Source organism: Triturus cristatus, chromosome 10 (assembly GCF_964204655.1).
Source record: "Triturus cristatus chromosome 10, aTriCri1.1, whole genome shotgun sequence".
In the NCBI taxonomy this organism is placed as follows: Eukaryota; Metazoa; Chordata; class Amphibia; order Caudata; family Salamandridae; genus Triturus; species Triturus cristatus.
In genome coordinates, this window is record NC_140593.1 from 137,074,229 (window position 1) to 137,091,743 (window position 17,515).

Below are 17,515 nucleotides of genomic sequence, written 5' to 3' on the forward strand. Positions count from 1 at the left end.
GGGTAACCTGGACCTTGTTCATGGGGTAGTCTGCATTTAAAAAATGTATGCTGCGGTTCCTGAAGCAGGGGCAATGGCATTGGGTCGGCTGTGCCATGAGATATCAAGAAGCATGCTGCTAGTTCTTTGGGGCAGGAGATGTGACACTGGTCCCGTTGGTGGATATGTATAGTTGCTCCATCCTGATGGTGATCAACTTGCTGTATAATTGATGCTGCTTCCTCCCTGGGACAGATGAGCTTGTCACCGCATCTGGTAGGTAACACGGAGGGCGCAATAGCCATCACCAGGGGAGAAAGCCCTAATACAGTCAATGAGTCAAGCTGGATGTTTGGACAAGGCTGGGATGAATCCAGTAAGTTGGAAAATGCACCCTGTTTGCAGCAAGCCACCCCTGCTTGCAACTGAGTAGCTTTTGGGGCAGTGGATGGCTGGAAAATCATGTTGATCTGCCTTCCCTTCGATGACATATCCTTTATTAAGGGTGTGCTGGAGAGCCATTGTTGTGGCCCGGTCAGAAGAGCAAGGTGTTAACTGTGCAGATTTATCCGTATTAGCCCTACAGTGGCTAGATCGAATGCCCTGGTTCCTTCTTGCTTTCCTCTGCTGTTTTCTTTCCCTTTTGGTCAACCATTGGGGTGTGGGAGGTGCAGAATGTGCGTTATTTGGCAACCCTATTGACATTGGGGCAGTTTTCTGTCATCCAGAACTAGGTGGTGCATCACTCGGATTGAAGGCCGGCCCTATTTGAGCACCCTCATCCATTGCCATTGAGAGGGAGTGCCACATCTGACGATACAAGCGTTTGTGCCTCCACCGAAAACTCCTCCTTACAGCACATCCTGGGGGGACAGTTTTCAGGCCATTGTCTAGTGCCTTTGACTTCCTCCAGTATGACAGATAGAACTGATGGAACAGAGGTAAGAAGATCAAGTGTAGTTGAAGACGAGCAGGTTTGATAATTAGGCGCAGATTCGACCTGCACTCTGAGTACTATTTTATTAAAAGCCTTTCATTTGTTATCAATGCCTACAACATGAACAGCTAAAGTGTTAAGAAGATACACCTTCAACTCCATTTTACCGGAGTGACATTTGAGGGCCAAAGAAATTGTGTCCAGATGATATAGTAGAGAGTTCCAAAGGGATGCCATCAAGGAAACTGGAAATGCACTGCTGGCATCTTTCCCATCCCTTATGCTTTCTGCCACTGGTTGGAAGTGCGCTACTCTTTAGGGCGTACTTTCGGCCTCCGAGATATCAGTATCAACACCTCTTTTCATTTGCTCTGATAAAAAAGGGGGTGATCCTGAAAGGTATTCTTTGAATTGGTCCAATGGGAGCGATTCCAAATGGGCTTGGGATATTTGATCAGGAGGTGAATGGAATTTCGTAAGGGGCAGCTTTAAGGGAGTAAGCGAGTGATTATAGTCCTGCATAGTCTCTCTCTTGGTGGTCCTACTCAAACTCAGCTCAGGCAGACCGAAGGGGCTAAGGAGCATCGGCTCCATCTCCTGTAGCTGGAGCGAATCTGCCGGCTCATCAATGTCTACGTCCACCAAAACCAGGGCTGCATGAATAGCCTTCCCGTGTCCGATGCTGTTGCTATGGGACAGTGACGAGGGATTGCTTATGAGAGTTACCCCATCTACAGAATTACCTCTTTTCTCACATTGCAGCACCCCCCCTGTGATGAGTTTCGGCTCCTATAGAGTTAATGGGGAGTGCGGTATGAGGACCAAATGAATGCACTATGACTTGCGCTGTAAATGTCCCCAATTGACAGGGCTATTATCAGGTCTAAGAGTCTTAGCTTGCTTATTGGCTTGCTTTTGACCTCAGGGAGGCTAACCGGGGTCTGCAACGGTGAGATACTGTCAATGTTGGTAACAAGCTTTAAAAAGTCAGGAATTCTAAAATAAAATTCAATAGGTGAAGGGACACTATTTGCAACCAGGGTCAATGTGTGACTGATGTCCTCGCCCTTCTGCTGCTCTTTGAAGTTATCTGGTGTAAGGGGGGACTCCTTGAGAGCATGCCACACCGTCCTAACGACACCCGCTTCTGCTCAGTATGAGGAACCGCCAAACTCCTATGCACACACCACCGTTCCTCACTGCCTCTCTCACCTCCGATGTCTCTGTCGCCCCACCTGATGCCCCCTGAGGGACCGTGTGGGTCCAAACCTTCAGTGAAGACTTAAACAGCCTCAAAAATGCCTGCATTGAGTGTGATGTTTGATAAAGCAGCAGCAACTGGCCCCCCTCCGTTCTAATGCTGTAGTCAGCATAAATGGTACTCACAAATCCAGAGGCTCACCTCACCAGTGCCTGTCGCTCTCCCATCCAAATGTAGCAGGCGAGGTCCCCAGAGCCCGAGGGGGGCAGCTTAACAGCAGGAGCAGCAAGGACAGCGGCAGCCTCGGGTACCCACGTCACTGTTATCCAAAATCCTGTAATAGAGGCCGGACCGGGACACAGCCTGCAGAAGTGTCACGTCGGGAAATAGCCAGGTCTGGACGGGCTACTGCACTGAGGTCTCTACCACCGCCTCAACACCATGCCGCTTTAGTGAAGCCTAGGTGGAGCAAACGACAAACAGCAGTCAAAATGGCCTCTGCCAGAAACACCCGGGGCTCACGGCTAAGACATTTGTTTTTTATAAATGCGAGCATAGGCCAGGGGAGGTATGATAACACTCACAGGTGACAGCGCACTGATCTATTGCCCCCGTTGACTAGCCACCACTGAAGACAGTTGGACTTCTAACTTGTTGGAATGAGCTTGAAGGAGAGCCAAGGTTGTGAGGCAGTCGAAAGGCAGTACTTTGATCCCATCCCTCCTAAGAGTAGAACTTGGATCTCTCAACTTCAAGGGTAACTTTTATTCACTCATAAATAGACATGGTCTAGACAATCTGTAGTATGAGTCTGTTGCACTGTCATCCAAGTACAATATTAATTTTACAAAATGGATGTCTACTACTTAAACCAACAGAAGCATCTAAAAGTTGCAGAAAAACAGAGAGCGGGAGGACAACTATGCAAATCTGCATTGCACTTTGTAGGATTCAGTGACAGAAGGAAAAGAGCAACTGTTGGCAAGTACCTGAGAAATATCAATGATATAAAGAGAGGAAATTCCAAAACTTATTCCCCACTCCATATAGAAATTCTCAGACTATTGTATGATGATGGCTATTATTGTTAGGTTATCTTGTGCTGTACAGTTGCATTGCCTTGAGGATTAGTCAGATAAATGCAATAAGGCATATTAGAATTGCTCTTAGTTACTTGGGAACTTTAGATACAGAAACATTAAGACGTTGACAAAGATAGGCCTAAATCTTAGCAGCAGCTTTGTTTTTTTTATTTTACCCACTATCGACAAGTGAATGAACTTCCTGGACTCCAAAGCATAAAGAAAAAAATTGTACACACCTATATAACCAGGAAAGTACTGCCTCTCTTGTTTAAGACATTATGAATTGTTTATTAATGGAGTAAAAAAAGATTCTGAGTGTGTGTGCCTTCATGACTTACTCTAAATAGAAGGGCCATTTGATAAAGCAAATTAAGGCCACAGGTCACACAAACAAAATGTAAAGAGTTTACCAATTGTTTAAAACTATGGTTAGAGGGCTTTTGAGCACCCACACCTTTCACCTGCTGCTTCATTGATGAACTTGGCGATTATCACTTGCACTATTTTATTACACTTAAAGCACTGCAATAACAACTTAATTGGTAATAATTAATCGACGTTTTATCGAACAATTATGAAAAAATCCGTATAAATAGAGCACTGTGCCAGCAATGTAAACATATACTAAAAAGTGGACCAGACTAGGAGAAAAAAAGTTGATATTATCAATATCTGATTAGCTCATGCTTTGTCTGATTTACATTATGGTACTGTCACTTCTTTCATTAATCTGTTTATCTATCTACTCTGTAGCCTGCAAGCAGATGGAGGCGGACATCATGTTTTTGGTGGATGGTTCAGGAAGCATAGGACCAGATAATTTTGAGAAGATGAAAACCTTCATGCGTGAGTTGGTCAACAAATCGGATATAGGCACTGACAAGGTACGGGTTGGCGCTGTACAGTTCAGTGACACAAACAAGGAGGAATTCCAAATGAACAAACATACCAACAAACGTGACATTCAGAGTGCCATCGATAGCATGACCCCTTTAGATGCAGGCACCCTAACTGGAGGTGCCTTGACATTTGTGGCTGATTACTTTAAACCACATAAAGGTGGAAGGCAGCAAGTCAAACAGTTTCTCATCTTGATCACAGACGGAGAAGCAACGGATGAAGTCAAGGACCCCGCAACGTTTTTGAGACAGACGGGCATAACAATCTATTCAGTGGGTGTGCATGGTGCAAATATAACCCAACTGGTAGAGATCAGCGGGAAGCCAGAGATGGTTTTTTATGTGGAAAACTTTGATGTGTTGAAGAAAATTGAAGATAAGATGCTCCTTGGGATCTGCAGTCCCTATGAGGGTAAGACTAACTAACACGCCAAATATGCTAGATGTTTGACGTGTGACAATTGTGCAGACACTGTGTACTATGCATCTGCCCTTATTTGCACTAAATGTATTCCGGGTCACCTCGCCAATATAGAAATCACAATTGTTAGCATATAGGCCATAGATAGCTTATAGTTTTGAAAAGAGATTTCAATCCCATTGAGTCTTCCAAATGTCATTCTCACTGGTACAGGCCGTACCATTTGTGTGGTTGGTCTTCAGCTTTTTCACCGCTCTACATCATTTAGTATCCTTTCACTCAATCTCCTTCTGGTCTTCAATTCCATTTTAGTCTTTTCTCCTACAGATTCACCACCCACCTTCCATAAACTTTCTGGGACATCTAAGTTAAGCTTTGCAGAGGTGCACGAAACAGTGAACTCCGAGTGTCAATTATAAGATGCTGATTTACCAAACCAGAATCTATAAAATTTCAGCTGTAACACTCAAACTTAATGCTGTGGCCAATCAGCCAGTCATATGAAATTTCTTGAATTACTATGTTCATATTTAAGATCAGAAAAGTGTGCTGTGAGAAGGGTCACATGGGTTTGTGAGTATTTACAAACATTTTGAAAGTTGTTTCACAAACTGGTAATGCCTGCTTCCAGGGTAGGAATCCAAAGGTAACTTCATCATATTTTAGGGGGGTCTGGGGAAATGATTTCTCTACAGAGAAACATATTTTCCAGTCTAGAATAAGAATAATTTAGTAGATTTCTTAATCTATTAAGGAGAGTACATTTAAAGTAGGAGGAGTGTGCATGGAGAATTACAGTTCATTTAAATTTCAATTAATTCTGGTCGGGATTTTGAGTACCCCAAGAAATGCAATCTATGCAAAACTTCGGTGGAAATGTACGATGTATTTGTATTGGTAAGAGCACGTTCACCATGGGCATGCAGATAGCTGGCCCCTGATATTTTAGGGTGGGAAACTTACATGAACAGCTGTGACTTTGGAGGTTTGTGAAATTTGTGGTGGTCTTGAATACCACAAATATGCAGCTAGAAACATTTTCACAGTTGATGTCAGAAGGAAAAAGCAGAGCTCCCATAAAGGCACAATTGATTCTAGGAACAGACATCAGTAGTGTGCCGCAGTTGTCACTGAGGCTAGAGCATCGACCTCGAAGCTGGGGCACCGGGTTCGAGTCTCAGCAGATACACTCAACATCCTGTGATTCTGGGCAAATCACTTAATCTCCCCGTGCCTAACAAAATGAATGTGTCCGTCTCTATTGCAACTGGTGCTCATGTAAAGCGCTCTGATACCTTCGGTTCGGATTTACGCTATATAAAACTCCCCCCAAAAAATAAATAGTTTGCGGTATTTTCCTTGAAAGTACCACTAGAACAATGTCATAATAAATCAGATGAGTAATCAAGGGGGATTTAAATGTAAGCTTCTAAGAGATGGCTATCTAGTGAAGATTTTCCTGAGTTCTAACACCAGGTTCAATTTTCTCAGACCTCAGATGGATCGGACCACAAGGTTTTGGATCCAAAGTGTTTTTCCCAGTAAGAAGGATGGAGGGCCTCAGTGGAGTGAATTCCTGTAGTTAATGATGATATACCTTTATGTCCTCCTAGACCAAGGACCTGATTCCCAGAGGTAACTTTGGCAGAACAACCAAGAGCAATGCAATCCCAGTAGAAATGTGCTGAATACTGAAACCGTGTTCAGCAGAGCCCAACGCTTCCGCGAGGTCCAGACGAACCAGAGCTGCGGAGCCGCCACTGGGTATAACGCATGCCATCCGACATTCAAACATATCCAGATTCATTGGCACTTAAATGCAGCAGCAATGTCTGAGGGTGCCTTCTCTTCTTCTGTTGCAGGAGACTGCACTAGCGCCCAGATACCCCTTCTGGGGTGATTTGGGCGCTGTACTAAATTAAAATACCAACATAACATGGTTAAAGTCAGTTTGTTTCAATGGTGAGGCATTAGTTTGGTACAAATATTCACAAAATAACATAACTAACTACACAACACAAAACCTGAGGTTAAGTAACACTTCATAGTATTGAGCATCATAAAAGACAAGGGGGCAGATATATGTTTCCTGGCGCATCCCTGCAAATCACCAGGGATGCGCCAGGAAAGATGCGTCACGCAAGTTTACCCTTGCGCCATCACAGATGCGCCGCATTTACAATGCAGCGCATCGTGGCGCAAGGATAAACAGATGCATGACGCATCTGATGGCGTAAGGGCGGCGCATTGCTGGAGTCGTGTCGCAAGCACGACGCAACTCCAGCAATGTTTAGGGGCTGCCCATACCTAACATGCTGCGTCATGCCTTACGCCTGCTTCAAGCAAAAAAGTGACTGAGTGAAATCTTGTAGATTTCACTGCGCCACTTTTCCGAAGCTTTTTCCGATGGAACGCCCACCCTGCATACATTAAACCTGACGCAGGTTTAATGTGGCGCAGGGCTTTATACCGTGACGCATCTCCATAGATGCGTCACAATGTAAATGGGGCGTGCTCCGGCCCATTTTAGTATCTTCCAATTATCTACTAGAACCCACTCGGGTCGGATGGAACTTTTTACTTGCCCAATAGCGTGGAGGGAATAAACACAATTATCAGAAAACGCTGTCCGCAATTTGTCATAATCAAGGACTCGAGACTTAATCTCTTGGCTCTCTGGCTTTTATTATCAGCATAAAAATTTGAAGATACAAACTCCTCAATACGAGGCACAACAAGTACATAGGCACTAACACAAATGCTACTCTGCGAAGAATCCGCATACGACTAAAAATAACTAAAAGCACAATTTCTAAAAGCATGAGGTAGAAAACTACCAAGCCAATGTCGATATTAGGGACACTGGACCATACCATCTCTGTCCCTACTCTGTACTGGATGACATCCCTACTTAGCAATCCCTTGAGACCCTCAAGTCGAGAAAAGGTGTCAGAGTGAAACTTCCTAAGAAGTCTTCACTTGGAGAGCTTGATCTATAAAAATGCCCCCTCTAGCTCCTCGCCTAGCTCTTCTCTGCTCTGGGCTGCTCTGTTCTGCCTCCACCCTCGGGGCGTTTTCCCTAATACAGAACCCCAAATCCCAGAACACGCCCTTTTGCACCTCCTCTTCAGCCGGGTCGTCTTTCAGTAATTTTCCATCGAGCGCTGTCCAGTTCCATCGTCCATCAGCTTGACCTTGAGTCCCAGACACCGTCCGCACTAGGAGTTACGATTGGCACATTCCAATGCACTCCCATGTCTGGCTTTAACTACATAAGTCAATTCGTGAACAAAGAACTTCTCTACTAACGAGCAACTGTCCTTGCACCTGGAGTGAGATCATGCAATGCAGACATACTTCACATCTTTTAACTTTGCAATTTACTACAGCCTAAAACCTCTACTGGAATAATTCCTTTTGGCCTATTGCCCTTGGCTAACATAAGAAAATAACAGGCCTTTCTCCTTAACGATATATGTGAATTCTGGCCACTACTTTGGTTACACAAACATGTCTAAATCACACTATTGACGTTTACGCCTTCCCTTTCATGTATGCCTTGCACAATCTACATGAACATTTCTAATTTACACGTTAACTTCTCATTGCGTTCATATAAACTAAACTCTATGCATTTCTCTAAAACATCCACAATATCATTGTACATTGCTAACACTTCTAAATTAAATTGATACAACTTATACAACCCTTAATACATTTCGCACACAAAATACCTGAGTACACATTTGATTATATGCGGGTGCCGACTAACAGTGAATATAACGCACCCCTACAATTTTCAACCTTTTAAGCGCTACATCAGTTCCCCCCTTTGATGACATCTGTCATCACACCATTACAATCTTCCTTCTTTAGAACTGATTTAAACCGTACTGGTCATGGCTCTGCCATGTCGAACTCCCTCCATTCTCTTAAGACTCTCGTATTGCTGATCCTGAAATTTCGCCATTCTCTGCTCATTGGCTCTAAGAGCTCTTTCGACCCTGCCTCCTTGATACCACTTCCAAGCTTTCACACATCCCCACAAACAAATCACACAAACCACAGCAATGATAATTGGCTTCAATACCGATCCAAGAAATCCCCTTCCCAAATTCGCAAACCATGTTCCCACTCTTCCAAATCCCTGTCCAATCTTTTCATACACATTCTCCTCCGTCAAATCCATAATTTCCTTGTGAATAGTGGTGATGTTGTCTATGTACTTCCCCAACTCCTTCGTATTGTCTGGAATATATGTGCAGCATTCTTGAACCTTCAATAATTTGCAGACCCCGCCCTCTTTGGCTAATAACACGTCTAACGCAAGGCGATTCTGCATAACCATATTCCGTATCGACAACATCTCTCCAGTCACCAACAACAAAGACCTCGCCGTATTCATAGACAGCTCATCAACTACCGTCACCAACCTTCTGATCTTCACGTCATTCAAAACCACACCCATACTAGGTATCATTGCTCCATATAGATCACCAATCACTGCACCTGCATTTACAGTCCTACGTCTTCTAGAATGTTGTCTCGTCTCTAACAACTCCAAGTCCTCTGTGTGATAAATCTTCGGGAATATAATGGCCAAATAACATATGCCATACCAATTTGCGGGCAATCTTACATAAGCATTCTTCCCACATACATAATACACTGTCGGAATCACTTGCACGGCACCTTGCATAAAGTCCTTAACAGTAGTCTCCATGGTGAAGGTCTGGGAACAAGTACTATGTCCCACTGGAACCTTCTCCGTGGCTGATTGAGGACGTCCAATACACAAATTCCCTTTCTGCACTTCATCTAATGCAATTGGTCCATAGCTTCCCTTGGATTTATGAGATTTCTCCTCCTCAGTCCAATCTACTGAACTATCTCCGGTGTCTCGAGCCTGAGTCAACTTTCTATATCTATCTACCTGGTCAATGAATTTCTTCTCCGTCTCGGACAATGCACATGTCAGGTTATGCCTGTGAGCATGCGCAGTATCCAACTTCACAGTAGGTCTAAAATACTTCAGGAGTCTGTCCTCTTTCTTATAATAGTCGTACTTATTCAAATGTTTGATTGCTGGAACTTCAGGAAGTACTGTATCAAAATTTGAAAAGAAATACTCGAACTGCCTCCTGTCATAAAATAAACTAAGCAACAAACTGCAAGAAATTCCATACGTCAATGGGAGATGATGTTACTTGATACCTTCATCTACTGAAGCAGGCAACTGCATACACACATAGCAATCCTTCACATCCATCGCATCAACATACTCGTACAACAACTTCGCATAAGCATTGAGTTTGAAATCACCCTTCGACAAATCCATGTGGAGTCTACGATCCTCCTTTATCTTTAATGTTCGCTGATCTCTAATATTAACATCTCTCTGCCCTGGAGTAATAGGTGTAGGTGCTCCCTGAACCTCTCCCTCCTGTCTGTGGGCCACCATGTACGAACTTATCACTACTGCAAATATAGTGGCTATCACTACCCCTACCAATGTACCTACTATTAATCTAGCCCTACGATGTGGGTTTTCTGGATTTGCCATCTTCTGAATATACTCAATGTTCAATACAGTCTCTGGGATGGTAAGTCTCTTTCTCATTAATGTCTCTTTATGAACTTTGGAAAATCTCCCTGACTTTTCTTCGTTCTACAACGGAAGGTCCCTAATTTTATTCTTCTTCCCCTCTGGTCTAGGTTATCTTCTTTTTCCTGCTTTACAACACTCTTGAATCAGTCCAGAATAACTGCTGGTCCCAACAGTTCTAGGACCCCCTGTAATATCTCGAGCTTAAGAATGGTCAGTTCCTGTGGAGCTGGCACAACTGTGAACGTCGGGAAATCCAAAGTGTCCAAAATCATACCACGAATGAGGCTTAGAAATGGTGGATTCGGGATGTTGATGGTCAGGATTCCATCGATCTCCAATCCCTGAACTCTCAGCAACACTTCCACTCTCGGAAACGGAGCACTGCTGACCAATGTCATTGACCTCAATCTTCCCGTGCTCGGTAAACCTGGCATCAGTCAATGGATATGCCCACTCCGGTGAAGCGTACTTCTGGCTCGGCACTCTAGTTCTCTTTGACCTTCTCAGAGTACCTTGAGGATGCTCCTCATCACTCGATTCTGCTTCTGGCTCCTCCGAAACTGGTGCGAGATCTGTGCTCGGTGCCAACCTCAGGTTTACCCGTTTCGGTCTCCCGGGCCAAACCCTTTCTGCTTCTGTGGCACCTCCGGTCTCCCCCACGATACCCTGTGCACTGATCTCCTCTTCCTCGGCAGAACTCGATTCAGTACTGCCCACCGCACCTCTTACTTCTTCCCCTGTTTCTGGTTCAGTGCTTCTCTCACGTTCCCCTTCGGCTTGATTCAGTGCACCACCAGCTGCTTCAGCAACCCCCACAGCTTGACTTACCCTTTCAGATGGCTCTGCCACCTCAGCTGGGTTTTCGTTCTGGAGAGGGGCTGTATCTTCCAAGGGTGCTGGAACTCTACGGGTATGGGAAGCATGCACCCAGTTCGGTAAACCTCCACACTTTACAGCTGTATTCGTGATGAGGATCACTTGAAACGGTCCTCGCCACCTAGCATCCAGGCAACTCTTCCTCACGTGCTTGCGGACTAGGACCCAATCTCCTGGGCATAAGTCGTGGCACAGGTCACTCGCAGCTGGAACCGTTGCTGTCTGCACCTGCTGAGACACAGAACGGACCACGTCAGCAAGGCCTTTACAATAGTCCAGGATCATATCATCAGTGATGTTTATCAGAGCAGTGGCAGGTATTGCAGGCAACCGCATCGCCCTCCCCATGAGGATCTCATGGGGTGACAATCCAGTACTTCTATCAGGCACACTTCGGAGGTTCATGAGGACCAAAGGTAATGCGTCGGGCCATTTCAGGGACGTCGACGAACACACTTTCACCATTCGAGCCTTCAAAGTTCCATTTACTTGTTCCACTATCCCTGAAGCTTCTGGTCTATAACTACAATGTAACCTCTGAACTATATTTAGGGCGGTACAAAGCAACTTCATGACTTCACTGTGGAAATGAGTTCCTCTATCTGATTCAAAAGAGGTCGGGAAACCGTACCTCGGAATGAGTTCTCTCAATAATAATTTTGCTACCGTGAGTGTGTCACATCTGCGTGTAGGGTATACCTCCACCCACCTGGAAAAGACACATACTATAACTAATATGTACCTCAACCCATTACACTTCGGCATTTCAACGAAATCCAGCTGCATACTATTGAAAGGTCCACCTGACCTCCCTATGTGACTCAATGTCACAGCTGTCCTCTTTCCTACATTCATCTGTTGACAAGTGACACACCTCTGGCACACGGTTTCGGCCACTGCCCGAAACTTCGGGTTGTACCAAGTTTGACGAAACACTCGCATCATTGCGTCTCTACCAAGATGCACAGCACCATGTATCAACCTCGCCATGGGACTCAACAAACATTCCGGCAACACCGCTCGTCCATCATTCGAAACCCATATGTCCACATCTCCTTTCTCACATCCAGCTCGTATCCAGCTGTCTCGTTCCTGATCCGAAACCCCTTCCTGGAGCTGTTTCAGTTCCTCCCATGAGTCTGCCATTGCTAACATCTGATCATACACCGTTTTCTCCTCAGTTTCCACAATGTAGTTCTCCGTGTAATTACATCCCTGCTCTGCACAAAACCGGGCAACCTCGTCAGCATAATTGTTGCCCAATGAGACAAAATCATTTCCCTTCGTGTGTGCAGCACATTTAACAACAGCAATTTCATCAGGACCTTGCAAGCCTTCAAGCAATTTTCGCTCATAGTCACCATTTCTAATGGGTGTACCTGAAGACGTCATAAACCCTCTCTGAGACCATAGCTGTCCGAAGTCATGAACCACACCAAACCCATATTGGCTGTCCGTGTAAATAGTTACACGAATCTTATCAGCTGCCACACAGGCACGAGTCAAAGCAATAAGCTCAGCCACCTGCGCAGAGTGTACTCCTTCTAGACAAGCGGCTTCAACCACCCCTGTGATGGTACATACAGCAAACGCTGCTCTCAATCGACCGACACTGTCTCTTAAACATGAACCGTCTACAAAGAAAATCTCATCTGAAACTGGGAGCGGTTCATCAACAATGTCTAGTCTCGGTTTGGTGCATAGTTCAGTCACATCAAGACAATCATGGTCCTCACAATCTTCATCATCATCTACATTTGGGACAGGTAACAATGTAGCAGGATTTAAAACAGCACACCTCTTCAATATCACATTATCGGCTGCAAGGATGACTTGCTCATAACGAGTCAGCCTATTATTCGTGAGGTGCTGTGTTTTAGTCCTAGTCATCAACAGTTCAACGGAATGTGGCACATGTACAGTAAGAGGATGACCCATCACAATGCTCTCACATCTCTCGATGCTGACACCTGTTGCCGCAACGGATCTGAGACATCCGGGCAACGCAGAAGCTACCGGATCTAGAGTAGCTGAAAAATAGGCAACTGGTCTACGGACACCTTCATGATTCTGAGTTAACGCTGCTAATGCGCAACCTTCTCTTTCGCAGCAGAATAATGCGAATGCCTTGTTGTAATCCGGCATTCCCAACGCAGGAGCGCTACATAAGGCTTCTCTCAGCCTCAGAAATGATTTCAAACAGTCGTCGTCCCATGGTACCGGATCACTTACATCCTTTCGCGTCAGCCGCTGTAAAGGCTTCGCTTCAAAGGAAAAGTTTGGGATCCACTGGCGGCAATAGCCCACCATTCCCAAAAACATTCTAACTTCCCTCTGCGTCGAGGGAACTGGCATTCTCAGAATCGTATCAATGCGATCTGGAGACACCTTTCTTTTACCCTTCTCGATTCTGTGCCCCAAATACTGTACCTCAGGTAAACAGTATTGCAGCTTGTTTGGGGACACCTTGTGACCATTTTCTCCCAGGAAATTCAACAACGCAATCGTATCACTTCTGCAAGCGTCTTCTGTTTCCGACGCAACAAGCAGATCATCAATGTATTGTACTAAAACAGAGTTTTGTGGCAACACGAGACTTTCGAGGTTTTTCTTCAAAAGTTGATTAAAAATCGATGGACTCTCTGTATACCCCTGTGGGATACGACACCACGTTAATACACGGTTCTCTACTCTAAATGCAAAAAGAAATCTGCTCTCTTCATGTAGGGGAATCGAAAAAAATGCTTGACACAAGTCAATCACTGTGAACCATTCAGCTTCACATGGGATCTGAAACAGGATCACAGACGGATTCGGTACCACTGGACAACATGGGACAACTATATCGTTTATTTTTCGCAAATCTTGCACTATCCTGAACTTCCCACTTAGTTTCTGCAGTCCCATAATGGGCGAATTGCACGGACTACCCATGATTTCCATCAGTATTCCCTGCTTAATCATGGACTCGATCACGGGTTTAATCCCTGCAATCGTCTCAGGGGATAATTTATACTGAGGGGTTCTCGGGAATTCCGCATTTTGCTTGATCTGTATCCTCACTGGATCCACTCCCCTGACTAAGCCGATCTCCTCTCCACTTAGGTCCCACACGTCGATGGATACTGAGTCCCTCAAATCAAGTGGAAGCTCCTCCACCGTCAAAGCTGGGTACATTTCCACACACACCCGCTGATTTGCAACCTTAAAGGTCGCGTCATCATCCCTTGTCTGTACCTCTACTCCTTTCAGGGTACAGTAAATTGTGCAATTGAGCTTGCACAACAAGTCTCTCCCCAATAAACAAACAGGACTAGAATCGCACACCACGAACTGGTGTCGATCCCTAAAATTCCCTATCCTAACTGGGATCGGTTCTGTCAAGGGGCTAACTAGCCTCTTATTTGCCACCCCAACAACCTGTATACTTTCCCCAGAAAGGGCTACCCCCGGAACTACTGCCGATCTTATAGTCGACCTTGTAGCCCCCGTATCGACCAAAAAGGTAGTAGGGTGTCCGTCAAGCTCTGCTTCCACAAAGGGTCCCCTCTGATCCACCTCTAAGATGGCCCTAAGTATGCAGTCATCATCTCGGCTTAAACTCAACCGGGCCAGCAAATCCGTATCTCTTTCCTCACTTATTTCAAACATGGGCATCTGCAGATAAGTTCGAGCTCCCTGCTGTATGTTCGGTATCCTGGGTGGCTGGGGAACCTGCACCTGCGGGATGCCTGTCCCCCCTTTCATCATTCTCGGTGTAGTCACCGTCTGTACCTGCACCGCCCCAGGGACCTGAGCTATTCCTCCCTCCATCTGTTGCTGGTTCCAGGGGTTCAGGGGACACTCGCGTCTCCAGTGTCCCACCTGGTGACACTGGTGACAAGCAGTCATCTTTTTCAGTATCGCTACATCCATGCCAGTCCTAGGGTCTATAGGCCTTGGCCTCCCCTGCCCCTGTACGTTCGGACTTCCTACTTGATAGTTTCCCTGTCTCCTTACCACTGGTCCCCCATTCGGCGGTCCCTGCGTGGCTTGCATCTGAATCAACAACAAATTATCCTTCATCTTCTTATGCTTCGACTCGATCTCATCCGTGCAGTACCTGGCGTACCGTAAGATTTCATCCACGGGCTTATTCTGCCAACAGATCAAATGCTGCTGTATCATGAGACTAACCTCTGGCTTCAAACCCAGCACGAACTTAGAAACAAACTGTCCCATATCTTTCGTCTCCAGCTCGTATAGGCCACTGTACTGCTTAAAAGCCTTTAAGAGTCTCTCATAAAACTCATGTACTGTCTCCTTGGGTTCCTGCACTGTCCTGTCTATTTTCACCCAATCAATGTCTTGGGGTGAAACCTTTGATTTCAACCAAGTAATTACTTTATCATATAGCCTCATCACCACTGGTGACGGACCATTTGTAATCGAGTTCCTATCGGGCTCATAGTCCGGCCAATCAACGGCAACCTTGCATGCGTTCCACAAATCTCCCGGAACCACAATGTCAAATAAGGTATTCAGATCGATCCATAATACCTTCGAAATCTTGACAAAGCGCTCAACTTGCTTGTACCACTCTGCAGGCTTCTCCCTGAGCCTGGGAAAATCATTCGTAAATGATGCCAAATCACCCCTGCTCCATGGTACATGCACATATCCTCCATTCGCCACTTCCCTCAAAGGGAAGGTCTTTGCCAGTAGCAACCCTTCACCCGGAGTTCCTCTTTCCGCTCCCTTAGAGGTCTTTTTCTTAGACCATCTCTCCTCCCATTTATCAAGCATCAGCCATACTCGCATGGCTAGGATCAGTTCTCTGGCATGTGACCTTAATCCAACAACCCTTTTCTCCTCCAGCTCCCGCTCAGTATAATGCATCCTATGACTTCCTTGCAACGCCCTAGTCTTGGATAAATCCACATCATATTCCTTCGCCAATCCCCTTAATTTCTCATGTGCAATTCGTGCTTTACGAGTCACGTCTTTCGCTACAAAGAACAGCTCATCCGGGTTGTATGTTACTATTCTCTCAAGAGGTAGACTTCCATATATTATTTCATCTACCTCCGCCTTGAGCCTTACTATGTCTATCATCCCTGCTTTCAAGGCTCCTCTCAACACCTGACAACTTGCTCTGTGTCTCTCGTCATATTCACATTCCCGTTCCTTCTCTCTACTCTCTTCTGGTGCTTCTATAAGAGCAGAACGACTCATAAAATTAGCCCGATCTCTCTCCGATTGGACCGCATTTGGGTTCTGATGCCTCTCTGGTGGTACCCACGACCTTAAATCTGATCTCGACTCCATCAGATTTCTCGGCCTCACTGGTCTCTGTTCCTCTTCGCCCCTAGATGTATCTGACACCGCTACTAATGGTGTGCTCCATTGTACAGGGCTTGGAGGTCGGGCCATTGCGCCCTCCGACCCACTTTCCTCGCTTTCCCTCCTCGTTCTTTCTGCTACCTGTTCGGACCTCTCCCTTTCCTCCGATTCCGGACTATAAATCGACACAATCGGTCCAATGGTAACCGGTACCCTCAATGCATCCGGTAACCTCATCTCTCTCTCAATCCTCCCACTAGCCTCAGACTGACTCCATGGACTCTCTGTTCCAAACAAGACCAACCCTTCAACTCGAGTCTCGGGTTGTATTGTTACCCTTCTAGTTTCCCCTCTCTCACCCCACCTGTCATCTGCTTCTTCTGGATTGTAAGGAGGTGGCCTCTCCTCCAACAATCTTTCCAATACTCCGTCATCGGAGTCACTTTCTTCGTCCTGTCCTTTCACATGCCTTATCCCCGTGGAGTCTATTAATAAGGGATACAGTTTCTCTTCCTCAATCGCCTGCACTCTCCATCTTTTCTCCGCTGCATCCCACTTGGCATCCTGGAATGCCCTGATCGATTTTCTCATCCTTTCCTGACTCCTTCCCTTTTCTTTATCATGCGCTGCTCTAATCCACGCATGTAATGCTTCGAACTGTGTTGGCCTTGGCAAGGGTCTTAAGGACGCCATCACAGACTTCAACTGATACAGCACCGCTAACCTAAAGGAGCCATACCTCGGGAAAGCTAGTTCCCCTTCACCTTGTGTAATCTTATGCCAATTCTCGATCCAAACTATAGTATGTAAGTCCCCCATTCTTTGCCATGTAATGTGCTGGGGTATCCTCGGGAGGGGCTTCTTCTCCCTTCCGAGTAACCACATGCTTGTCGCCTCTACACAATTCTCGCAAAACCCTAAGACACTTCATGACGAACAAATTCGATCTCGCGCTCTGTTTACTTCTTACTGTTAAATCCTCCAATAGCAGCGCGACTCACACCAACCGGCCTATCACAGCGCGACACTCTCTGACGTCACCTTCCTTCGTCCGCAGCAGTTCCCTTCACCAGACACGTTTCACGCCTACTCTCGTCCCATTCATACACTGAAATAACCGATTAAGTTACTTCTCTGGCTGTCCGTCCACAGCCTCTGACTGTTCGTCCACAGTCTCTCGACCTTGT

At 45.7% G+C, this 17,515-nt stretch overlaps 1 protein-coding gene across 1 annotated transcript in view; it reads left to right on the top strand.

The window, feature by feature from the left end:
• LOC146789040 (collagen alpha-6(VI) chain-like) overlaps positions 1-17,515 on the top strand; it is a 748,331-nt gene that overhangs the window by 345,076 nt on the left and 385,740 nt on the right. Inside the window, exon 7 of the mRNA XM_085631021.1 lies at positions 3,956-4,513. Coding sequence (XP_085487147.1) covers positions 3,956-4,513 — 558 coding nt within the window. The remainder of the gene's footprint in view (positions 1-3,955; positions 4,514-17,515) is intronic.